Source organism: Mastomys coucha, unplaced genomic scaffold (genome assembly GCF_008632895.1).
Source record: "Mastomys coucha isolate ucsf_1 unplaced genomic scaffold, UCSF_Mcou_1 pScaffold13, whole genome shotgun sequence".
Taxonomy (NCBI): Eukaryota; Metazoa; Chordata; class Mammalia; order Rodentia; family Muridae; genus Mastomys; species Mastomys coucha.
In genome coordinates, this window is record NW_022196895.1 from 73819728 (window position 1) to 73844560 (window position 24833).

General features: G+C 49.4%; 1 protein-coding gene and 1 long non-coding RNA gene across 10 annotated transcripts in view; one reads left to right on the forward strand and one right to left on the reverse strand.

Moving 5' to 3' along the window:
• Positions 1–882: 882 nt before the first annotated feature.
• On the reverse strand, positions 883–16734 carry Siglec15 (sialic acid binding Ig like lectin 15). Its single transcript, XM_031366110.1, has 6 exons — positions 16662–16734; positions 8410–8469; positions 7688–8071; positions 6636–7007; positions 5508–5538; positions 883–2929 (listed from the first exon to the last, which is right to left on the reverse strand). Exons 1-6 carry the CDS (start codon positions 16711–16713, stop codon positions 2803–2805), a joined length of 1026 nt encoding a protein of 341 aa, XP_031221970.1. The 5' UTR covers positions 16714–16734; the 3' UTR covers positions 883–2802.
• The window catches only part of LOC116087388, a 60086-nt gene continuing 42055 nt past the window's right edge, over positions 6803–24833 (forward strand). For 7 of the 9 annotated variants that reach the window (XR_004117407.1, XR_004117408.1, XR_004117405.1 and 4 more), the window contains exons 1-6: positions 8184–8667; positions 14543–14645; positions 16642–16754; positions 20435–20874; positions 21934–21982; positions 24403–24559. This is a non-coding gene — a long non-coding RNA (uncharacterized LOC116087388). Of the gene's footprint in view, positions 7129–8183; positions 8668–14542; positions 14646–16641; positions 16755–20434; positions 20875–21933; positions 21983–24402; positions 24560–24833 lie in introns of those variants that run through there. The other 2 variants (XR_004117412.1, XR_004117413.1) reach the window with 2 other exon arrangements.

Sequence of the window (24833 nt, forward strand, 5' to 3'; positions counted from 1 at the left end):
TCTGTATTTCTGCTTCTGGCTAACTTGTTGTTAACTGAAATATGTCAACCTAGAACATGGCTTCCATGTTTATCTATTCACCATGAGAATGGCTTGGGATCCCTAACACCCTGTATAGTCGCCGGCTGGCTAACAGACTTTTTATTGGCTCAAACCCATATCCTGGCCCACAGCAGGGCAGCACCCTCATCCAGCAGTGTTCTACCCATTTTGGCCACACCCTGCCTCCTTCATGCTCCAGAAACTAATGATAATGCCATCTCTGCTTGGGTTCTGTGTTGCAAATACCCCTTGTTCTTACCTTCAGTCTCTACCCATGGTCTCCCCCATCAGCAGAGCCAATCCATTACTATCTTTACATATGCCCTCCCAGGAAGGCTTCACAAGACTGGGTCAGCTTTATAAGCGTGCTTTTGGGCTCACAGTGTATGTCCAAACTTAAGAGTTTCTGGAAGAGCTTACTGTGGGGTCAGCCATTCTCAGTGTTCTCAAAAATGTCTCTAGTGTTCCTCACATACTGTTTAGGGCTTGTTCTCTTGGGTGAACAGTAGGATGTCTCAGAGAGGATTCCTTTTACCTTCAGTCTAGCAGTTCTCATCAGTGATGGATTCTTACGATCTGGGTTCCCAGTTAACAACAGTGAATCTCCTGCCAGTTAGCCACGGGAGTGGGGTGGTGTGATGGCCATTCTTGGTTGCTAACTTGACTACATACGGTCTTAACAAAACCCAAGCAGCTGGGCACACTGTGAGAGAGATTTTCTTTCTTTCTTTTTTTTTTTAAGGATTTATTTATTTATTATATGTAAGTACACTGTAGCTGTCTTCAGACACACCAGAAGAGGGCATCAGATCTTGTTATAGATGGTTGTGAGCCACCATGTGGTTGGTGGGATTTGAACTCAGGACCTTCAGAAGAACAGTCAGTGCTCTTAACCACTGAGCCATCTCTCCAGCCCGAGAGAGATTTTCTTAACTAAATCATTTGCAGTGGGCAGACCCACCCGCTTTGAATCTGGACCTTTTGAGGCAGAAAGTTCTACCTTTGACCTGGGCCACATCTTCTGCTGGCAGCTTCCAGAAAGACATGGAAGATGGGTGCTGTCTCTCTTTCCCTGCCTGCTTTTGCTTGCACGTCCATCCATTCTTTCACGGCGGCAGAGCCCACGTCTTCGGATTCTGATGTATACTGAAGACTATCTGCCTCATGGGCTGAACCTGGTGGATTAGTCAACTTCCCTTTGATAAGCAGGCATTGTTGGACTAGCTGGACCACAGCCTGGGAGCCTCCTCCTTTCTCTTTCCCCGTTCCCCTCCCCCCTCTTCAAATATGTATCCTGTAAATTCTGTCCCTCTAGAGAACCCTGACTGAGACAGTGCAAAGCAAAGACCATTTTCGGCCACTATGATCTTTGGGGCTTGTTGGTGCAGTCCAGCCTAGCCCATCCTGACTGATACCGATGCCTTCTTCAGTTTCATAACCCTCAATACCAGTTCTCAACACAACACAGTAGGTAATCAGTAATTAATAGAATTTTCTTGGCTTTGAAGACAGCTCCTAAGGCCAATGACATTCTAATCTACATCCTCACCACATCCCTATATTATTCTTTGGTGATGCAAGGCCCTTGACGGAGATGCTCTAATGCTCCCATCTGCCAGCAGGTCCAGATGTCAGCCCCTGTGCTTTCTTAACAGCTCTCAACGGATCCTGAGATAACTATGAATTGTCATCACACTTGGCTGAAGCTCTAGTGCAGTGGGAAGCCCCTAACATACAGAAACTGTTCCCCCAAAAGCCATGGTCTCCTTAGCCTCCTGTCTCATGGCTTACTTGGTCCCAAGTACACCTCTCTCCTTTAATAGAACCAAGAAATGCACACCAAGTACAAACAGGGAAGGCACCACTCTTGAAGTTAGCCTGGCTGGGCTTGGGCAAGTGGGGAGACATTGCCAGTCCTCCTGGAGTCCTCCTTCACATCCTAGGAGGGTTTGCCCTCCGGAGAGAGGTCAGAGCCACAGCTGCCATAACCGCAGGCACCCAGAGCCCTTTTTTTTTGGCATATGGCTTTCAGATGCTTTGAGACTATGGGTCTTCAGTCTCTTCCTCTCGGTGGGCCCCAGATTAAGGAAGCGTGGGCCTTCTGATATGATCACAGCTGGGCAGAGGGCTCAGTCTGTGTGAGTGATCTCAGGAGGCAAGGGCTCCACGCTTCTTGCTCTAACATTTCCAGGGTTTGCTATAACTCTGATCAGTTTGCACAGCCCCAGCCTCAGGTGGTTCTCTGGAGTGGTTTGGTCTGCAAAAGGTTGAGCAGTGCCACACCTACCTAAGAATTCAGCACGTCCAGAGGCCCACCTTTGAGCTAGAGTTGGAGTTTATGCAGTCCCTTCAGATCTTCTATTCCTTCGGGGAGAAGCTGAGCCACAGATAAGTGAAGGAAATGTCCACACTGTAAGTCCATGACAGATCAGACTGGGCACTGCAAGCCCCATGACAGAGCACACTGGGCACTGCAAGTCCATGACAGAGCAGACTGGAGCCTGGACCTCCAGACCTTATGGCTAGTTTCTTGTCTGCGTTTACTATGTAGTACTAAGTAAGAAAAAACAAGGGTAGTTTTTCCAGAGGTTTCATGCTGAGGCTCGTGTGGGCATACTTAAACATCCTGATTGCTGGCTCCACTGTCATAATACTGTGGGGCTCCGTACCTCTGTGAGCAGGGTCCTGGTCCCCTTGGATGCTGCCTGGCCCACAGCTGCCAAGGAACCTGAGAATTACGAGCTGTACAGGTGCTGTCCTTTATTTTTCATGGTGAATGACTGGATGGTGGTGCCTAAGGAGTTCCTCACAGCAAACACGTGGCAGCTGCTGGCCCGGGGGATGCACCTGGTTCAAATTTTCATAATTGGACTCCTGAGCCTGAGCCCTGCAGACAGGAGAAAAACTGACTTACCACCCAATATTTGGCGAGGTCCTTGACTTCCCAAGCTGTACCCGCCAAGAACAGGTCAAAAAGGATGCCATACAGAAGGCAGTGGAGCCAGAAGAGGCAAGGCTGGGGGACTGATTAATGGAAGACAGGGGGATGCTGCTGGTGACAGCTTCCTTGATCAGTTACCATCTCCTACAAAGCGACTTTGTCAGAGGTTTGGGGGGGTGGATGGCTCCATGTCCCCAATCTCCTCAGGTCTGACTGCTTCCCAGACATCCCCCCTCCAGCCTCCCACCTACTGTGTGAGACAAAGCACACACCCCTCCCTTATTCTCTTCCCTCCTGGTCTCTGCGACCAGGAGACTCAGCTCCAACCCTGGGAATCCTGCTTCCCGGCCTTGACCCCAGAGAATCCCTTCCCTTGGTTGCCGCCCGCCAGACAGAAGAAACAAGGGCTTCCTTCTGGGTCTGTTTCTTGGGCCCTTCTGTTCAGATCCAGCCTCTCATGCTCATATGATCCCAAACCATTCTGATTTCCACCTCACCCAGAATCACCCCAACCTTGCCATCTCAATCCACATTTCCATGCTTTCCCCCCCCATGCCTGTGTCCATTCCAAATCCCACCTGGCCTTTCTACCTACAGTTTTCTGTTGCAGGATGTTTGATCACACTATGAAGCCCGAAAGATTGTGTTATTTACAGAAAAAAAAAAACAAACAAAAAACCCCTGTTTCTAGTTATGATGTGTGGCTCAGCCCTTAGCAGTCACCTTTAATCCCAAACAATGAAGGTAAAGTGAGTTTGTAGAAGGAAGCACCCACGTTTGTAAGTGATGTCTAATTGAGTGGCAGACAAAGTGACGAATCAGAGGAATATTTGACAAAAATAGGATATGCCCAACTCTCATCGGGAAGAGAGAGGAAAGGGAAACTACTTATGGGAGCAGTGCAGAGAGAAAAAAGAGAGGAGGTAATTTGACTGGGACAACTGTAGAGAGACAGGCTGAAGAGAAAACAAGTTAGAGACCGAGAAGGAGCCAGAAGATCAGAACAGATTGCCAGAGTTAGTATGAGGCCAAGCATAGCAATTCAAGAGAAGCTGAGACACAGAGAGAGAGAGAGAGAGAGAGAGAGAGAGAGAGAGAGAGAGAGAGAGAGAGAGAGAGATGATTGAATCAGTCAGCTGGGAGAGGAGTTTGAGCCAGAACAGTTGAGTTGAACCAGCCAGAGCCCAGAAAGAGCTAGAAAGGGTGAGCTTATTCAACAGTAAGTCTCAGAGGCTGAAAACATTCTAGGCCTAGATTAGATTGTACAAAGGCCTGAAGCTTCCAGGACTAGGCCTAGGTTAGCAGACGGAGGCAGTGAGCCTCAGAGACGACAATTACTTCAGGAGAATAAAAGTTACGTTTAGAGTTTTTACTCTTGGGATATCCCTACCACCTTGATGACCCTGGGCCCCAGCCTTCCTCTTGGCATCTTCAGGGCCATGACTTCAAAGAATCTAAAGCAGTCGTGGCCACCTGGCGCCCACTGAACACTGCTTTATCACTGCTTTCCAATTCCTCCTTTGCGGATCTCACATGGTCTTGTTATGTTTGTGCAAAACTGTACACACTGGAGTGAGAGTCTGGATTTCCTGTCTCTACCATCCATGTTATTGCCTGCTGGGTTGTAGATACTTGGTAAATATTTGTTAGGCGAGTGAACAGCAGGCAGTGTTGTGACTCTGGTCTTGTGTGTCAGTAAAGGAAATGCGTATATGACTGAGGCTGTCAAGACTTGAGAAGCAACTGGAAAGAGTGCTCCCAGCCAGCACCAGGCATAGTGCTCCAGGCACAGTACTCAGGTACAGTGCTCCAGGCACAGTGCTCCAGGTACAGTGCTCCCAGCCAGCACCAGGCACAGTGCTCCAGGCACAGTACTCAGGTACAGTGCTCCAGGCACAGTGCTCCAGGTACAGTACTCAGGTACAATGCTCCCAGCCAGCACCAGGCACAGTGCTCCAGGCACAGTGCTCCAGGTACAGTGCTCCAGGTACAGTGCTCCCAGCCAGCACCAGGCACAGTGCTCCAGGCACAGTACTCAGGTACAATGCTCCCAGCCAGCACCAGGCACAGTGCTCCAGGCACAGTGCTCCAGGCACAGTGCTCCAGAGCTGAGCTCTTTCTCCCTCAACAAGGGCCCTTACTGGGGTAGACACTGAAGAGGAAAGGGTAGACTCTGGGTTAGTGTCTTGCTAGATCCTTCGTCTAAGCCAGGTTCTTGGTGATTTCAGTTGGAAGCCGTCAGCAGTAAGCCTGGAAGAATGAGTCTTCCCACAGTGGCACCCTTACGGGGTTAACTTCTAGAAAGCTGGGGGCAACAAGCTTGGTGGTATTCACTTTTGGGGCCATAGACACCAAGCTCCTTGTGTACGGAATGAAGTAGGAAGTCAGCCTGGCCCACTCTGTGGTGTGCTAGAGGGAGGGACAGGGTGCTCCGGGTATGATCCAGGCCCTGGTCCAGCCTAGTGCCCTAGCCTTGCCCTGTGCCTAGGCACAGGTGGAGTGGGGAAGGGCAGTGAGTACTTACCGCGGAGCGGTGTCCTGGGCGACCAGGTGATCTGTGTGAGGGATACAGAGAAAGAGGAGATGGGAATTTGCACAGTGGCCTCCAGCCTACACACACCAGCGGCACACTCTGCCCTGCCCCACTGTGAGAAGTGGTCCCCAGGAAATGTGCAACATGCAGCAGATGGATCACTAACTGGAGTGACTTAACCTGATACACGACAGGGGTGGGATGAGGGAGGCGCGAGTGTGTGTGTATGCGCGCCTGTGTGTGCGTGTGCATGCACGTGCGTATGCGTGCGTGCGTGCGTTCGTGTGTGTGTGTGTGGGGGGGGGGTTGGGATGTTAAGAGAGACGTAGTCCAGTAGAACACAGTTGCCTTTCTGGGGACCCTGAAACAACATGTTTGAGAAGTTTGAGGAACCAGCAAGAACGGCAGGGTCCCAGCAAGGATAGCAGCTGAAGCCGGTAGACAAATTCTGCATTGCATCCCTCGAGAGTTGGAGGCTAACTTTATTGGTCGGCCAGGACTGAGAGGATCTGAGAAGGTCCCTCCCTTTCCGGGGGTCCTCAGCAGGTGCCCCATCAAGGCCAGGGACAGCATCATGGAGGGGCTCTCTAAAAGTGGTTGGGTTCCCAGGCCAGGTGTGCCATTTATGATTTCCAAGCTCGTGTGTCCTGAAATTTTTGGGCTGAGCTCTCCTAACTTATTAAGACCTCGGAATCGCAGGATATCCCCTGCCTTCTGCAACTTCTGGGGTCTAGGAGAACCCTTCTCATGGGGTACTGCAAAGATCTGCAGACTCAGCCTCTTAGCGCTGGCTGGGAATCACAACTGAGCATCTTTCTGTTCCAGCACCATGCTCCATAACCTTAAGGAGCTAGTTAAACAGTAAGGGAGAAGCCTGAGACCCAACCTTTACAGGACACTGATTTGTGGTGTGGTAGTTACTAAAAGAAGTCTGTGTGACTCTGCAAAAGGCAAAACTGCAAAGAGCTCCACCTCATGGGCTCCAGGCAGAGAGAAGGAACCGAGCTGATGCAGGTGCAGAAAGGATGTTCTGATGTGTAAGGTCAGGTGGACCGGCAAAAAGGGGAGGGACCCTTCCCTTCCCCCCATCTCACCCACCCAGATCTGGGGTGCACCCACCTAGTCGGCGGCGGGTGGCACGAGCACCCAGAATGCCGAGCAGCAGCAAGGCCTTGAGGCCCAGCGCGCCCAGCAGGAGCGCCAGGGTCGAGGCTCCGGGAGCACCGTGGAAGCGGAACAAGTAGACGCTGGCCTCGGCGCGGCCCAGGTTATTGGCTGCCGTGCACGTGTAGCGGCCATCGCGGGTCAGCGCGGGCAGCTCGGCGGTCACCTGGTAGCCGTGACCTTGGCCCTGCCCCGCAGCCGAGCTGTTGCCCAGGGTGGGGCCCGACCAGGCGAGGGCGGGCGGGGGCTCCCCCTCGGCGGTGCAGAGCGCGCGGAAGGCGTGCGCGGGGCCGGGCAGCACGGAGATGTTGACGATCCGCGGCGCAGCTGCGGGGGAAGAAGGTCGGCGTGGGTCACCCCGCCGAGCACAACGCCTCGTGGGAGCGTAAGAGAGCCGACGGTTTGGTGAACCAAGGGGTAGCGCCACCCCGTAAGCTGGAGGGAGGAGGTAAGCCCAGAGCTGGGCTCTTGGGCTCCAGGCTGCCTGGGTCCTATTGTAAGGATGGCCTTAGCAAGCCATTTCTCGTCTTTGCCTCAGCTTCCCCATGTGTAAAATGGTGATCTTATTTTATGGGTTCACTGAGATTTGGCAAGTGAATACTCGTGTGTTGCTTGGACTGTACGGCGGGCTTGCGGTTGGTGTCCACCAAAGAGTCACGACGCAGGGAGGGGCCAGTCGCAGCACAGTGCTCTAGGGACAGGGGATGGATTACGGGGTGGGGTGGGGATAGGGATGAGAAACCCTTCAGTGCAGGTGGAGCACTTCCTACTGCAACCTTTCCGGTCTTTAGAATTATTGATTGCTCGTTTTCCCATCCTTCCTTGCCAACGCCCGGTATCTGCGAGCATCTGGACACCACCCACTAGCGCCCCCCCAGCCGGGCCATTCCTGGGACCTAACTTCTCCATTTCTACCAAGTTCTCAGTACCAAGCACCCGGGACGCTCTCGGGACAGGAATGTGGGGAAGCTGGGTCCCAGCAGCCGTCAGCCCCTCGCCCGCCTCACCAGTCACGCGCAGCCGGACCCCGTGGCGGCTCTCGTAGCGATCGTGGGCGTTGCCGGTGAACTCCACGCGGCAGAAGTAGCGGCCGCCGTCCGCCAGGGCGAGGCGCTCGACGCGCAGGGACAGGTCGTTGCGGCGCGGGTTGCCCAGCAGGCGGAAGCGGCCGTGCAGGCTCAGCGCCGTCTGGCACAGCTCGCTGCCCGGCGCCGCGGTGCAGCGGAACACCTGCGGGCCCGCGAACGGCTCGCCCGAGCGCCAGATGGCCGTCAGCGCCCCGTCGTAGTGGCGGTGCGGGTGCGTGAAGGTGCAGGGCAGCACCGCCGCGTTGCCAGCCTCGGCGCTCACCTCCGCGGGCACCTGCATGGACCAGCGCTGCGCCGGATCGTCTGCGGGCCAGGGACACATCAGACTTACCCTGGGGGAGACCCGGTCCTAGACCTCTGGTGGCGTCTCCACTCCACTCCACTCGACTCCCGGAGGCAGGGCTGCAAACACTAGGACCCAGGGAGCGCTCAGTTCCTTTCTGCTGGAACCCCACTTCTGACTTTAGAGGCATCTCCCTAGATCGGCTCTACCAAGACTAAGGGGAAGGAGGTGAGACCGGAAAGTCCTCAGACCCAGTGACCCACACTACTCTTCAGTATTTCTCCCCATCAAAAGGAGTTGCTGACCTACTTAACGGTATCCCGTCTTACAAGATCCTTATGGTGATAAAATCACTTACTGTGCGCCTCTGTGTTGAGCACATTCTCCAAAGCGTCTCTTGTACTTTTCACAAGTGATCCTGGAGATAAATGTAGACACCCTCTGTTACATGTCAATACAGCGAGGCAACAGAAAAGTTAAATAATTGAGGTCACAGCTAGGTTGAGGCAAAGTCCGGGTTCCACTCAGACCTGCCTGGACCCACAGCCTGCATGATAGCGCCCTAAGGGCATGAAGCTGTGATTCACCGGAAGAAGCTAACAGTCTTTATTTGTAGGTGAGAAGAAACCCAGGCCCTAGAGGTGTGCTTTGAAGCACATCCATAGAGTTGGTACGAACAAGTTCCTTTAGAGTTAGAGGCGGCCCAAGTGAACTGAGTCCTGGGTGGCTACTTAAAGGGCGGTGTTCAGGCAGAGAAAGACTGGCGTCCTGGGAACTTTACCGCCTCTTTGCTCTGTGCAGGTGCACACCGCATCGTGTCTCTAGAGCAGTGGTTCTCAGCCTTCCTAATGCTGGCACCCTTTAATACAGTTCCTCATGTTGTGGAACTGTAACCATAACATTATTTCTGTTGCTACTTCATTACTGTCATTTGTCACTGTTATGGATCATAGTTATAAATATCTGATATGCAGATGGTCTTAGGTGACTCCCATGAAAGGGTCAATCAACCCCCTCCCCCAAAAGGCGTGTGTCCCACAGGTTGAGAACCACTGCTCCAGCCTCACTTTCCCTGCCTTCTTCCACCTGGTGAACCACGTTCTTCAGAAGGTGCTGCCAAGGGGCGTGGAGGTTGAATGCTGCTTCCAGTTCACCCAGCGCTGGCAATCCACGGGGGGCCTGTGGCTATGGAGGTGACCTGCCCAGCTTCAGAAGGTTATGCCAGGGGGTGGTACCTCCCCAGAGGAGGCAGGCGGTTGAGCCTGCCTAGCCAGTGCCCTGGGGCACAGTGCACAAAAGGGACCTTTACGAGGAGTAATTCAAATTGTATTATACACCGTCCCTTTGTTTATACCATGTCACCTGTCCTGAAAGCACCCAGAGGAGAAAGACAGGACAGAGAGTGTTGCAGATGTGTAAATCAAGGCCAACCTCCAGGTGAATAGGAAAGAGAAAAGCCAGGTTTTCCTAATGCTAAGCTTAGCGCTCTTTGTGGTCAGTGAGCCTCATTGACTTCTTGGGTTGGAACGCCCTCACACCACCACTGCTAGTCCATCTCCTGCGGAGCCCATACACCTGTGGGTACCCAGGAGACTCCTGCACAGAACACCCCAGAACCACCACGGCTGCAGGGACCACCCCGGTACCGCCACTGCTGCCAGAGGATGTCCAGGTCCAGGCTGCGGCTTGCAGAAGCTCATTATGGCGGCTCTTGGGCTCACTACCTTTTCTAGATGGGAGAGGATGGTTGACCTGCCCCTCCCCACCTTTTCCCTTCCGTTCAAGTCCTGCCCCAGGTGGCTCTAATGCGCCGCGCCTGCAGAGTGCAGCAAGCTCTGTGCACCTGGGGCTCTGGTGCCAAATGTCCAATCAGAGCCTGTGTGGGCACAGCGCTGGAAGATCCCGGAGTTAAGCCACAGTCTTATTTCACATGGCCTGTCCTTAGGCTTAATCTCTTTTTGCTCTGGACAAGTTGAATTACGAGTTTGAATTCTAGTGGAGGGCTGGACGTCTATCCTTAGTAAGAACTTGTTTGGCTGCCTTTCAAACCTGTGTGAAAATTGTGGTGATCCTGTCAGGACTTCTAGCTGAAGAAAGTTTCCTCAGGTCAGTCTGACTGTCTGTCTGTCTGACAATGTAACTCAAACTGGCCTGGAATTCACTGTATATTCTGATCTGACTTAAGTTTATGTCAGTCTTTTGCTGTAGTCTCTTGAGTACTAGATTACAGACATAAATCACCATGCACATTTGATTTTGTTTGCTTGTCATTTGTTTTTGGATTGCGAGGGTCTCCCTATGTGGTTCAAACAGGCCTTGAACTTGCAATCTTCCTGCCTCAGCTTCCTAACAGCTGGGACTATGAATGTGCCCCCTCAGCCCCTACCTCAGTTTCCCTCTGTGACCTTAGACTTGACCTTTGCATTTTGCAGGCTCATTGAGTCAGGCACAGATTGCCCACACATTGTCCGCTATTGTGCATTCATCAATTCTGCAAACATTTATTGGATACTTCCGCACACTGAGCCAGGTGCTGGGCTATGAGCTGTGGGGACAAAGATGAACAGGGTCCCCTATCATCGAGCTGGAGGAAGATCAGTGAACATGTAATTATGTTGTGCTCTGCCAGGTGCTCCGATGAAAGATACACACAATATTGCCTTTGTCTGAACATGGTATCAGCCCATTTTCACTTGCCAGATCTTTCCTATTCAACCTCTGTTATCTGATGAATCACCCTTGCCAGAATATTCTTCTCTGAGCACTAAACCTAGCCCTGGCATCTCTCCCCTGTACCCTGGGATGAAAGGGGGTTAGACTTTCAGAAGGACTGGGGCTGGTGGAAAGAGTCTTCAGGGATTGCATATAGCAGGCAGGGGTGGTAGAACCCAACGGAGAGGAGGTACATGTGTGCAGGAGTCCAGAGAATGAATCCCATGGAGACCTGGGCTTACCAGTCTGTGCACAGGGAACAAGGAACCAAGCCTTAAGGTGTGACTGTGAAGGACACTGCGGTGTGTACCTATGGCCTTAGCACTCGGGAAGAGGGCTATTGGGAGTTCAAGCCATTTTTATCTACATAGGGACTCTCAAAAAACTGGAAAAGGAAAGTATCAGGCATGGATGTCAGAGGAGGAGAGTGTGCATGATGGGCCATGGAGGCCAGACTGCTGTATCAGGCATGGATGTCAGAGGAGGAGAGAGTGCATGATGGGCCGTGGAAGCCAGACTGCTGAAGAATGAGGTTGTTCGCAGTCATTCTCCATCTCACTGAAAACATGACAACCCCATGAGATGTCATCACTGGCCCCGTTTTAGAGAAGGGGGGACTCGGGCCTTGGAAGGCCCAAGTGACTTCTCAAAGTCATCTGGTGACTGACCAGTGGCAGAGATGAAGCTTGCCTCTGGCTGGCTCTGCCTCCCTTATTTATATTCTTACACCTCCCTCCCCACATACTGTGCTCAGTTACTTAAGAGCAGGTGCAAAATATTCTTTTGTTCCCCATGGGAAAAAAAAAAAAAAACTTCTGTTCACTTGATTAAACAAAAATAAAACAAGCTGCATAGGAACAGCTTAAACTCCAGAGACATGGCTTCTTTCTTTTCTTTTCTTTTTTTAAGGCTGCAGTAGCTGATACAGTGTCTCCTTGTTATTTATCCAGCCTTCTCTGTAAACTACATGGTACATTCAGAAGCTCACACAGGTTTATGATGCTTCTTCACTGGCTCCTCACCTGCTCATTGTCTGGCAGACCTTCAGCTAGGGAGAGTAACATTTAAGGTTTTCAACGAAAAAGCACCCAAAGGGGGAGGGGGCTTGCAAGGAAAACAATACATTTTTTGTCCTGAAGTTTTAGGGGGAAAGTCCCCTAGTTACCCACTCCTATGATGAACTCCAAACGACCACAGCAACACCAAAAGTAGTCAGAGGAGACCAGGATCCCAGGTAGGCCTATGGTGAGGGCTCTGCTGTTACGGGAGGTATGCTGGTGGCATGCTGCTTCAGTTGGCTGTGCCAGAAGATGGTAATAGTGGCTTAACTTAGTCGCTCTAACACCAGGCAGCATGCCTCTGTGAATTCCTCCCGGATCTTCATTCTGCTGTGAAATATTCTAAAGTGTGCTCTAAGTGGACGGCCCAGGTAGAGCTGGCTCTGGGAGCCTAAGGGGACACGGAGACCCTTCGTTTAGAGGCTCTGTCTCGGCTCCCATTCGCAGATGCACTGCTTCCTTGCTCCCTTGCTGAGTGGGTTCAAAAGAGAGATGCTCTATCTTAGGCAGAATCCTCAGGGCCACCCTGAGGACTCAAGGCAGAAGGTGAGATGTCCTTAGCAGGCATTGTCCAGAGAACAAAGACATTTGCTTTGGCAGAGCATCTAGCTCGTGGCATCTGGTGGTGACATTTACCATCACCTCTGACAGCTCATGACTGCTTGCTAAGAAGTGGTAGGGAGGACTCCCTGATTGGGACTGCGGCCCTTTCTGTAGGGTCTCTCCTGTGTGTGTTGTGTCTGGAAGCATCCAGGGGTCAATGAGAAGCCCAGATTCTTGTTGTCTGAAGTATCTGCCTCCAGAGCTGGGCCACCAGGGATGGTGGGACCATGCCAGCTTTGGTACAGCCGAGCCTAGGTGACCATTCCAGCTCTGGTAAGGAAAATATAAACTGAGATGTTAGGAAGTGGTTTCTGTTTCTAAGGCCATTAAGGCAGCAAGGAATGACAGCAGGCATTCACTAAGCCTGGAAGGAATCACCATAAACAATGAAATCCCAGAGCAGAAATGATACAGTAAAAATACCATTTACAGGAGGAAAGCCATAGAACCATGACTCACCATGACCTCATATCAGTCTGAGTGACAGGTGCTTTGTTAAGAGATAGCCCAGGGATGGAATGACCAACTGCGACATTATGGGGAGGAATAAGCCCAGAGAGTTCTGACTCATCATGGCCCTGCATCAGGCAGTGTACTACACACAGATGAAAGTTCATTGTCCTCAATGTTGCTTTGTTTCCATGGTGCATCCATTAGATGGAGTGGCAGGGGCTCCAGCCCTGGCTCAGAATCGATCGTGGGACCATAGGTGAGTCTCCATGTTTGTTGGCTTGCTGGGTCCTCCATGAAAAACTATATCTGGACGTTTACTCAAGTGACCAAGTCTAAAATTCTGACTGGCTGAGCATACCAGTTCTTTCTGCCACGATGCCATTCCTCCCAGGGACACAGTTGGTTCACAGTGAATGCCCACCTTGCATTATCTCTCCCCAACTTTCAAAAGTTATGGTCCTAGTATTCAGTGGGCTGATGCAGGGAGATCTTAAATTCAGGGCCAGCCTAGGCTGCATAATAAGTCCTAGGCCAACCTGGATTATATAATAAGACTCTTGAACAACTAAAAATTTAAGAAAAAAAAGGGAAAAACCCCACTAGGTCTGAAAGCCAAATTTGAATGAAATTGACAATGCATAGAATATTTTAGACTATGTCTAGTTAAAAGCTTTTAGGTACTTAAAAATAAGCCACCTGCTAACCAGTAAAGAGCTACTGGAAAAGGTTCCACCTTACAGCTTTGGCAGAGCTGTGCATCACGTGATCCACTGATGCTCCTTGGGTGCCCCTCGAGGGGGGGCTTCAGTTCCCACCTCTTCTAATCATGATGCAGCCAGGGAGAGTTTAATGCACTATCCCAAAGGCTCCCTGGAGTAGAAAGACAAAGGAGCCCAGCTGCAGAAGATGAGGCGAAACTGGACCCGATCAGAATTGGAAACATTTGCTTTGGCCACAGCTGATCAAAGATTTCCATTGGTCCCACAGTGAGGAAGGAGGCAGGATTTGCAGTGAGTCTGTTTTGACTGACTGTGAGGTGCTGAACACAGTCACACTACTTCTCAGTTTGTGGTGGAGTAAGAACAGACACCATTCAAACATCTGATGTTTCCATATGATTACCTTAAAGGTCGACCAGATGGTCCAGACCGGAAAGTGAGCCTCATGGTGGGATAAGGGGCCAAAGGATGACACTTAGAAAAGATCAGGTTGGCTATGGTGGCCTTTATAGGACAGATCTCTGTGATTTGGGGGTAGGGCATGGAATGAGGCCAGGTGGGGAGTCATAATGGACTGACTATGCCTTCAGGAGGGACAGCATCATGTCTGTGAGAATTGGAGTCCTCCAAAAACTTGTGTTTCTGTCCCTCGCCCCATTCCAGTGATTACATTTCCAGTGGACCTGGAGTCAGCCTGAAGAGTATGGTTATCCATAAGGGACCATTTTCCTCAAAACCACCTGGGCATGCTAGCGTGGCTCCAGCGGTGGTCTCTTGGGCATTGTGGTACCCAGGGAGTCAGGTTTCTATGGATAAGCTATGTTCATCCTAGTCATCAAACGTCACCGACGGGGCAGGCCAAGCTGGGGTGTGCTGCTGTTCACTGATCACCTTGTTCCACCTGGCTCTCTTGCTCTTCAGCCATTTTTTTTGTTTGCTTTGGCAGGTGGCAGGATAGCTTGTCAGTGGGGAAAAGTTGAGAGGAGGAAGAAGATATGAACAGCAGGCATTCTATCCTTTAATGGTGTACCCAGACGGTTCCAGGATGGGTGAGTCTAAGGAATGTGACTTGAAGGCCTGGTTGCTCTCCATCTCCCCTCAGGCATCTCCTTTAGCTCTGTTTCTCCAGCCATGTGGGCATGACATGGCTGTGAATGAGTTCCAGTCACCGAGCTGATGGAGACACAGAGCCACAGGCTGGTCCTGTCCTCCATCTAGTGCCCATCACAGGGTGTGCTCATGTAGCTGTCCTGCCCTGGTCTTTAGGGTAGCTCTGGTTCTGCTCTGCTTCCCTCCTCTATGTAGGGCTTCCTCAGCTGAGAAAAATTTCCCACAATGCTTGCTGGGAACAGGAAAGACCTACTCACTAAACTTTCCATTTCCTCCTGGCTTCAATGATCTGAGTGACAGGGACTAGTTCTATAGGGCTCAAAGTTAGGCAACTGGCATGCCCAAGGCTATGAATAAATACCAGTATTTGAAGTTTGCATCTGGTATTAATATTATGTCCTTTGCAATTCACAGATCTGCCAATCTAGGCCGGGACATGATTACCCCCCTAGATCCCACCCTCACAGAGAGATGTCTCAGCCTAGGGAAAAGACAGACTTGACTGATCTCCATCTCTTCCACTGTGTGATGGCAGGGTATAAGTTGGAAGAAAGAGGGCTGGATCCACACACACCAATGTTCATATATCAGTTCTACCTGGCCCCACCCCAGGACAGCTCAGGCTGTCATGACATCAGCATATGGCATATGGCGGCCATGCATGTGATGGAGCAGGCATTCCTGAGGAATGGTTATGAAGAGGATGTCCCAGGCTGGGGCTGGAGAAAGGGTTGCTTGAGAGAGAAGAGCTTCTGGGCTGTGTCTTTGCCACTCTCATTTGCATTGGGCATTGGCACCCCCTCAGAAGGTGGCTGGCAATGTTGGGTTCAGGGTCTTGCTGCCTGATTCTGATTCTGCTGGTCATGGATGGAGCTGAAGAATTTGCATTTCAACTAACATGCTCCCCTGGTTCTAATGCAGGTAGACCTGGCATTGCTTGAAAAGTTCTGTTCCCGGGGAATCGTTCCCACCCACCCCATAGTGTTTGTGATGGCTATTCCTGGTTGTCATCTTGACTACATCGGGAACGAACTACCATCCAGATAGTAAATAAATGGCACACCTGTGATCCAGATCTAAAGGCTGGATGACACAGGCTTTTGTTCTGGATATTGACGTGGGATGACACACGATTTTGATCTGGATCTTGAGGCACAGTGTCCTCGAAAAGCTCAGGTCTAGGTGTGGTGGTAGATACCTTTCATCTGGGCCATACCTTTTGCTGGAGGCCTACATAAGGACAACACAAAAAAGAAGGGTTTGTTCTTCTCTGCCTGCTAGCACTTTCTTGCTAGTGCATCTGGAACCTACTTCTTCAGGATTCCAGTCTATACAAGAGGACCAGCTGAAACACCTAGCCTTGTGAGACTGAGCAAGTACTAGATCCTTGGGGACTTCCCAAAAGTGGACAGCTGCCCAAACTGCAGACTGGAAGTCATTCAAATAAATCCTCTTAAGATATAGACACATTCCATAGGTTCTGTGACTCCAGGGAACCCTGACTAATAATGGTGTTCCCATTAGAAGGTTAGTACATACAGCCTCTATCTTTGGCCTGATCGCCCACATAGAACAATCCTCATGTTTGTTCTAACACACCCACAAGCTGTTCTCTCCTTGTCCATGAAGTAGTTGGGTGCTGCAACACCCAAAGTCTGTCCAGAGCCTGCACCATCTTCTTAATTCCAGAGATTTATCCCCTTGCAGGGAAAGATAGGGATGGTGGTGAATGCTAAGGTGAGGTTTGTGAAGTCAGGGCCCTGCCCCAAGTCACTTGGAAACCTAAGACAAGACCAAGATTTGGCCCTCTGCCCCCTGTCACCACAGCCCTGTAACCTGTAGTTTTGCTCCTGAACAGACCTGGAGGCCTGTGGGCAAACTGGGCTGCTGAGCTTTGAGGGGAGACCTAGCTAAGATTTGTTCTATTTGGCTCAGAACAAAGAGGGGAAACTCACCCATCTGGAGCACACACGCCAAGCAGGCCAGGAGTTGGAAGGACCCCGCCATGCTCTGATGCCTGCAGACCCAGCAGCCCTCTCCCCAGCCAGGTAACCACAGAGAACCTTCTTAGTGTGCTGTGACAAAGGCAGGTGGGTGTGCTCTGTGCCAAGTCTGCAGGCCCTCTGGACTCTCAGGGAGCTAGAGGAGCTGGGTAGCCACAGCCATGGAGCCAGCGGTGTGAGTCATGTGACTCTGCAGGACCCGTGCGCTTTAGTCATGTGGGAAACAAAGGGAAGCTCTGGCACACGAGTCTCCCAGGGAAGGGCGACAGAACAGAGGGGAAGAAGCCAGGCTTTCCAGGCTCGTCCAGCCTCCCCTCCTCTGTACTCTCACTTCTCAACCCATCCTACATCTTTAGCAATTCTATATGATTTCTCTCCCCGACTCCACTTACTTTATCCTCTTAAAAATATATTGTTTTCTGCAAATGGTCCATCAAAGGGTTGAGGACCATGTCCAAGTGGTAACAGAGATGTGGGGCCACTAGAAGTTATTGGGGTTTGGTAGAAAAAGATTAGACTAGCAACGACTAGCAGACGATTCTGTTTACCACCAGAGGCCTCTCCGGAGGGTCTGTCTCCAGTGTAGTCCTTCTGTGGTTAATGGTTGGGAGGATTACCCCTGAAAGGAATCTCATTAAATGTTGATTCTGATGGTCTAGTTGGGCAAGTCATTTGTATCTCTAGCAGGCCCTAGGTCAGACCAAAGCTTTTGGTTCTCAGAAAAGTAAGAGGCCTCACCATCCTATGAGCCATTGTGTGGCATTGTTAGGTGGAGGTCAGGGCCCTTGGGAAGGAGAAGGAAGGACTATGGAAGCTTATCTGATGTGTGTGTATGTGTGTGCTGTGGTATGTGTTTATGAATGCTGTGTGTATGTGTGTATGGTGCATGTTAGTGTGTGACTATGCTATGTGTGTGTATGTGTGTATGGTGTGTGGGAATATGTATGTGTGCATATGTGTGTGTGGTGTGTGTATGTATAAGTGTGTATGTGTGTGTGGTGTGTGAGTGGTGTATGGTGTGTGAGTGGTGTATGGTGTGTGAGTGGTGTATGGTGTGCGAGTGGTATGTGGGAGTGTGTATGTATGTGTGTATATGTGTGTGTGGTGTATGTGTGTGTGTTTGTGAGTATATATGTGTGTATGTTTGTATGTGTATGTGTTAGTGTGTGAATGTATATGTGTGTATATTTGTGTGTGTATGTTAGTGTGTGTGAGTATATAATGTGTGTGAAGTATGTGTGAGTGTGTATGTGTTTGTGTGTGTGTATATATGTGTGGTGTGTGTGAGTGAATATGTATATATGTGTGTGGGGTGTGTGTGTATGTTATATAGTTTGTATGAGTATATATGTGTGTGGTACGTGAATGTGAGTGTGTGTGTATGTGTCTGTGGTGTGTGTGAGTGAATATGTATATGGGTATGGAGTGTGTTTTAGAGTGTGTATGTGTGTAGTATGTTTGTGTGAGTATGTATATGTGTGGTGTGTGCATGTGAGTATGTGTGTATGTGTCTGTAGTGTATGTGTGAGTGCATATGTGAGTATGTATTGTGGTGTATGTGAATGTGTGTGCATGTGAGTATGCAAATGCAAGTGTGTGTGTGTGTATATGTGTGTGTGTGTGTATGTATACTGATAGTACTGGGGGACCACTGTACCCACAGAGACTAAGGTGTGATGGCCAATTATAAGGGTGAACTCATTCCACACAGAGATCACAACTGCAAGGTGGGAACCTCATGTGAGTTCTTCCTAGTGTTGGACAGCAGTGGGGTTGGCAACCTTGAGGGGTAAGAAACGGAATGAGGGAGGTGTAGTTCACAAAGGCTTGTGAAAACTGTCAGAGCAAGGCTCTCATTACTGAAAGCCAGCCCATCAGCGAGGCAGGATGATGGAATGCTCCTAAGAGACTGTCATAGTGGTGGTTTAGTTCCTCCAAGCATGAATGGGAGCTCCATTGCCCTAAGTGAATCCATGAGAGCCAGGATGAAACATGCGTCAGTAGAGATGCAGCTTGCCCATGGCTCTTTCTGGACCCCACAGGCCTCTTCCAGCCCCATGGCCCTTTCTGGACCCCACTGGCCTTTTCCAGCCCCATGGTCCTTTCTGGATCCCACTGGCCTCTTCCAGCTCCATGGTCCTTTCTGGACCCCACTGGCCTCTTCCAGCCTCATGGCCCTTTCTGGACCCCACTGGCCTCTTCCAGCCCCATGGCCCTTTCTGGACCCCACTGGCCTCTTCCAGCCCCATGGTCCTTTCTGGACCCCACTGGCCTCTTCCAGCCTCATGGCTTTCTGGACCCCACTGGCCTCTTCCAGCCTCATGGCCCTTTCTGGACCCCACTGGCCTCTTCCAGCCCCATGGTCCTTTCTGGATCCCACAGGCCTCTTCCAGCCCCATGCTCCTTTCTGGATCCCACAGGTCTCTTCCAGCCCCATGGTCCTTTCTGGATTTTAGTGCTATTTTGGGAGAGCTGGTCTTTAGGAAATCTGTACTATCATCTTAAGGAAATAGAATTGGGACATGATGGTGGTGGTGATGATGATGGTGATAGTGATGATGATGGTGACAGTGATGGGGTCCTTTGGAGGGTGGATGGTAGATCTGTTCACTGTGGCAGAGTGGGGGTATGCCCTCTGCCCTGGGGCTTTCTAGCTACATGTACCAACCAGCTACCCCCTTCTTCTTCCTCCATCTCCCCACTCTTCTCTTTCATCCCTCTCTTTCTCATCATCTCTTTCTCTCTCTTTCTCTAATCCTTATTTTCTCACTCACGCTTTACCTGGCCAGCCTCCTACTTGCCCTGGTGTTACAGCAATAACATCCAGGTTGACCACCCTTGAAGGACAGTATTTGGCGAAGCACTTGGTGGGAAGGAATCTGGTTTATGCATGGTTTTCTCTGAGGAAGACGGACGGACAGGCTCCAGCCCTTGTCAAAGATCCATCTATGGGATTTGGGAACAAAAAGGAATTCTGTAGGGGATAAAAGCAGGGGGGGGACCCTGAGTCAGGCCTTCAGCACAGAGTGTGAGTCTTTTGTTTTCTTCTCTACGCAGCGTAGTGGTCCTGCGCCTCCTGAAGCTAGCCCCTGTATTTCTTTTTAGAGTGACATAGAATGTTTTTGCAGGTTAAAACCTACCTCAGTTTACATGATTTCTGTAGACTGATGCATAGAACAAAAGACGGGAACAAGGGTCAACTGGACACTTCAGGTTCTGTAAATTTGATGAAAGATTATATATCAGTTAACATCTTAACCACTGTGGTGATTTTATCTCTGGGATTTAGAATGCTGAGCAAAAGGGAGGGAGGGAGGTAAAGGGCTTAGGGAAGGGCAGGAACCTTACAGGGCAGGAGAAGTTGGTAAACTCTACCCAGGACAACTCCCCAAAGGAGTGGCTTTGCAACACCAGGGCTTCTCTTATCACAGTAGGACTGCTTTACAGCAAGAGTTCTTGAGGAACAATAAATGGAGTAGAAGTTTACCTGGCTAGGTAAGCAGGTGAACCAGCATTTGATATTCCCAAAGCTTGGTCTGGGTTTCCAATGCCCAGTTATTGACATGTGTAGAAAAGTATAGGCATGTGTGTGTGTGTGTGTGTGTGTATAAACACACACATATATGTATATGTTTTTGTATATGTATATACACATAGTAGCTGCTTAGTTGAATGATGTTTATGATTGTATTACTGGACCATAAGCTGATGGTGCCTTCTCTCAGCTTCTCTAGGTTACTGGATTAGGATCTGTGATGCGTGCTTCTTGAAGATTCAGGAGATAAAGAGTTATCAGGAAGGAATCAAGTTTATTCTGACCCTGAAGAGACAGAAGGTCCTAACCCATGCTTACAGCTCTATCTTGGGTAGCTTGGAGGTACACGGGACTTCCCTAGGAAGGAAGAAGAATTCTACAGCAGAGTGAGCAGACCTTGGTCACCCAGCGTGTGTCTTGACCTTGGTCACCCAGTGTGTGTCTTCTTTGTTTTTCTTTGAAGCACTTCCATGGCCTGCACCCCATTGTTGGTTGTTCCTCTAGATATTTTTCTTATACTTGCTTTTTGACATGATGCAGCATTTATTGGTGAGCATGATGAAAGACAAGGCTTACAACCTGTCCAGGGGATCACAACTGGAGACTTACCGGACCCCAAAGCCACCGGAGGTGAGTGGCTTCTCAGTTACCATGTCTTCGGATCTTTCCACATTCATGTTGAGAAGGTCCCGTTTCTTTGAGATGTTGATCTGTTGCTAACTTGAATTTGGTCCTGCCTCAGCTCTAATGTCAGATGGTAGATGGCCATGATGACTTGGCTGATGTGAACCCTGGCTCTGGGATCTCTGGGGCTTCCCAGAGGCACCCGTGCACTTCTCTGTAACCTAGAGTGAGGACATCGTAACTTTGAGACACAAACATCTGGTGGAAAACAAAGTCCCCAAGGTCCTTTTGGGCAACATAAGCAGTCAGCTATCTGCTCTGCCAAGGAGGCTGCCTGTACAGCCCCTGAGCACTATAGCTCCTTGGAGTTAGACATGTCCTTCTCTGCAGGTTTAACCTCACATTGGGTTATATGCCGAATGTTGTCAGGTATGTACAATGGGAGACTGAAGACAGACCTTCCAAAGGTCACCAGATGGTCTAGTTTCTGTGTAGGGAAAGGATTATTTAGCAGTTAACAACTTAGATGTGTATAGGTGGGGCTTCCTTCTAGAATTTAGAACGTCTCAAAAAAGGATTAGGGAAGGGTGGAAGGGCAAAGGACGGGGACATAGGCAACTCTGCCAAAGACAACTCCCCAAAGGAGTGGCCCTGAGCAGCTGTGCAGGCTGCTTTTGTTTTAGAGATAGGCTGATGGTGTATACTACACTGTCTAAACTGAGACACTTCTGTCTGGGGCAAATGTTAAATTGTCAAGATACCAGTCCCATAGTCATGAATCAATACTGTCTCTGAAAAACTAGTCTGTTCTTGTCTTTTTCTAGAAGTTTCATGTGTGAATGTACTTTCCTGCAGAAGGTCTTAAGGTTTTTCTGGATCTATACACAAATGCCTAGGGTAGGCACGGAAGATGGTAGAAGGACCAACACAAAACAAGACCGTGGTAGTAGGCCTTTCTTATTTAGGAGTGCTCTGTGCGTGATTTTATGACTTAAAGATGATGTGAAAAACATTTGTATTCAATAGAAACGGCACTTCAGGGTTTTCATTTTAATCCTTTTCTAGGTCAGTACTTTGCAATGTGATCAACTTTCAAGACACCGGACAGAGGAAGGTAGTAAGAGCATTGTCTTATCATAAAACAATATCACAGGATTGCTACCCCGGGTGTGACATCTTACTATATTGTAGCTCAGTAGATTAGATTACTGAATGAGTCTTCAACTTACCGTGGGTTTGTCAGGATGTAATCCCATCATAGTGGAGGAGCATCGTCACTTCCCAGTTTCTCTTTCTATGTGCCTTTGCCTCAGTTTCTCCTGTAGTCACTCTGCGGGGAAGATTGGGATGTATGCGGTAGGGTCTTGGAGGGAGGCTGTGAATGAATGCTGGCACCTCATGGTTCAGGGAACAAGGAAGAGAGCAAGTGTGTCTTGGTGGCTGTGGTGATTTACACTCCCTGTACACATGACACGATCTGCTGAAGGGTTGGCAGTACCCCTGTGCGAATGCCCAGGCAAAGCCAAGGAATGGTTGGAACACAAAAGGAAGGTCGGTTTTGGAGAGCATGGGCTGCCCTCAGCCAGGTCATCTGAAGCAGGCTGAATCTGGAGGAAGTGAAGCTCGAGCTAGTCTGTGTCAGAGAAATCAAAGGACGTGTCAGGAGCAGCTGGTGGACTGTTCTAACAAGGTAGTCAGTGGAGGAGCTGCTTGTGTCGTGAGGTAGTGTGGTTAAGGCTTCAGGCTGGTGTGAGCGTTTATGTCTCAGCAATGGCTGTTTCTAGTCTTAGCCTAACTAGACAGGGTAGTGTTTCCATGGATGTACTCAGGGCCAGAGCAGAGTTGGGCAGCTAGAAAGTCAGCTTTCTGCTTGGGTAGTGACTTTAGCGAGCAGGGCTTTCTCTGATATAAAACGTGGGGACATAGTGGGCCAAGCTCTTGCCACTCTTAGGCTGGGAGAAGGGATACAAAGCTGAGGGCGGCTAAGTTAGGGTAGATGAGGCCTCGGCCTCTGGCTAGCCTCTGAGGAATGCTCCTCCCACATCTTGTCAACATTTCCCCTTTTGCAGAAATGCTATTTTTGGCTTTCTGTGTGTCATTTCCTCCCTTCGCCTTATTGGTCATAGAAGAAGAGCTTTGGTGCCTTCTAAGAGAGCACAGCCTCCATAGTAGACAGCGGAGGGACCGAGTCCAACTTCGTAGTGACCACAGGGAGACTTTGGGAAGCAGCTTACTCTATGTAGAGAGACATAGTCTTTCATTTTGAGTTCTGTCCAAGTGAGATATACTTATTCGGATTCGTTTGACTCTGTGTGTATATGTGTATGTGTGCCTGCGTGTGTGCTTGTACGATGTATGTCTGCACTTGTGTGTGTGCTCATATGATGTGTGTGTGTGTGTGTGTGTGCGTGTGCGTGTGTGTGTGTGTGTGTGTGTGTGTAGGGCAGAATTTGACATTAGATCAATCTTTTCCTTAGCTAGTCTCTCTACCTAGTTTGCTTGCCCTAGGGATCCTCTATTTCCATCTTCACACACTGGGACTACATGTGGACGTACACACTTACTCAACACTTATATGAGTGCTGAGATCCAAACTCTGGTCCTCATATTTGTACAAGTGCATTATTCACTAAACTGTCTCCCTAGTATTAGATTCAAATCTTAATGAAGAAAGACATGAGTTTAAGAACTAGACAGAAAGGCTGGTGATGTAGTTCAGATGGCAGAGCACCTGAATAGTGTGTACAAAGCCCTGGGTTTGATCTAAAGGCTCAAATTAAAGTGGGTGTGGTCAGGAGAACATGGCCCACTGGCACACCTAATCAGGGCTCACCTGAGTTCACAGAGACTGACGATGGCAAGCTTGGGCCCTGCAAGGGTCTGCACCAGGTCTCCTGCATCTATGTTATGGCGCTTAGCTTGGTGTTTTTGTGGGACTCCTAAAAGTCTCTGACTCCTTTGCTTGCCCTTGGGATTCTTCTCCAAGTGTTGCTTCATCCAGCTTTCTCCTTGTCTATTGTATTTGATTTTTGTCTTGTTTGGAGTTCTGCTCTTTTCTGAAGAGAAATAGAGGTGGGGAGAAGCTGGGAGAAGTGGAGGGAGGGGAAACTGTTATGTGGATATATTGTATGAGAGGAGAATTTATTTTAAATTTTTAAGGTGGGAAGAGGGCTGGACATGGTGGAGCTCACCTGTAATTCCAGTGTTCTGGAAGTTGAAGCACGAGGGGGGGACCAATTCTCTGTTTTTTTGTTTTTGTTTTTTGTTTTTGTTTTTGTTTTTGTTTTTTAATATTAATAGTGGAAAAGAGATTCCTGTGAAAGATTAGAATTCTCTGGTGATTTTAAGTTCTTTAGAAATGTGGCAAGTCAAATGAATATTTCATTTTCTGTTAAAATGCAGACACATTTTCATTACTAGTTCTTTATCTGTTTAGAGTTTTACTTTTTATTTTGCTACACTTTCAAAATTAGATTTAATCATCTTATTTTATGTGTGAGTGATTTACCTGCATGTATATTTGTACACCCACAGGTGTGCTTGGTGCTCATGAAGGTCAGAAGAGGGCATCGGATCCCCTGGAACAAAAGTTACAGAGACTTGGGAACTTCCCTGTGAATGCTGGGCATTGAATCTGGGTTCTTTGCAAAAGAAGCATGTGCTCTTAAACACTGAGTCATAACTTCAGTATGTACGTATTATTTATTTTCTAATAAAGATTTTTAGGCACAGTCTTGCCATCCACTATGTGACTAGAGATGACCTAGAACCTCTATTTCCTCCCTCTGTCTGCCTGTATTAAGATTGCAGGCACACACCAAGCACATTTCATTATGTGCAATGCTGGGGATTGAACCCAGGACTTTGTGCATGCTAAGGCAGCACTCTACCAACTGAGCTACAGCCTCAGCTCCTCTTAGTTTTAAGAAACAACACAATTGCTTTAAAAATACCATTTTATCTAC

Coding starts and splice junctions, on each gene's coding strand:
- Siglec15 (XM_031366110.1), bottom strand. CDS start 16,713: ATGGCGGGGTCCTTCCAACTCCTGGCCTGCTTGGCGTGTGTGCTCCAG. Junction 8,470..16,661: donor GGCGTGTGTGCTCCAGATGG/GTGAGTTTCCCC, acceptor ATTTATCTCCAG/GATCACTTGTGAAAAGTACA. Junction 8,072..8,409: donor GCTCAACACAGAGGCGCACA/GTAAGTGATTTT, acceptor CCTGGCCCGCAG/ACGATCCGGCGCAGCGCTGG.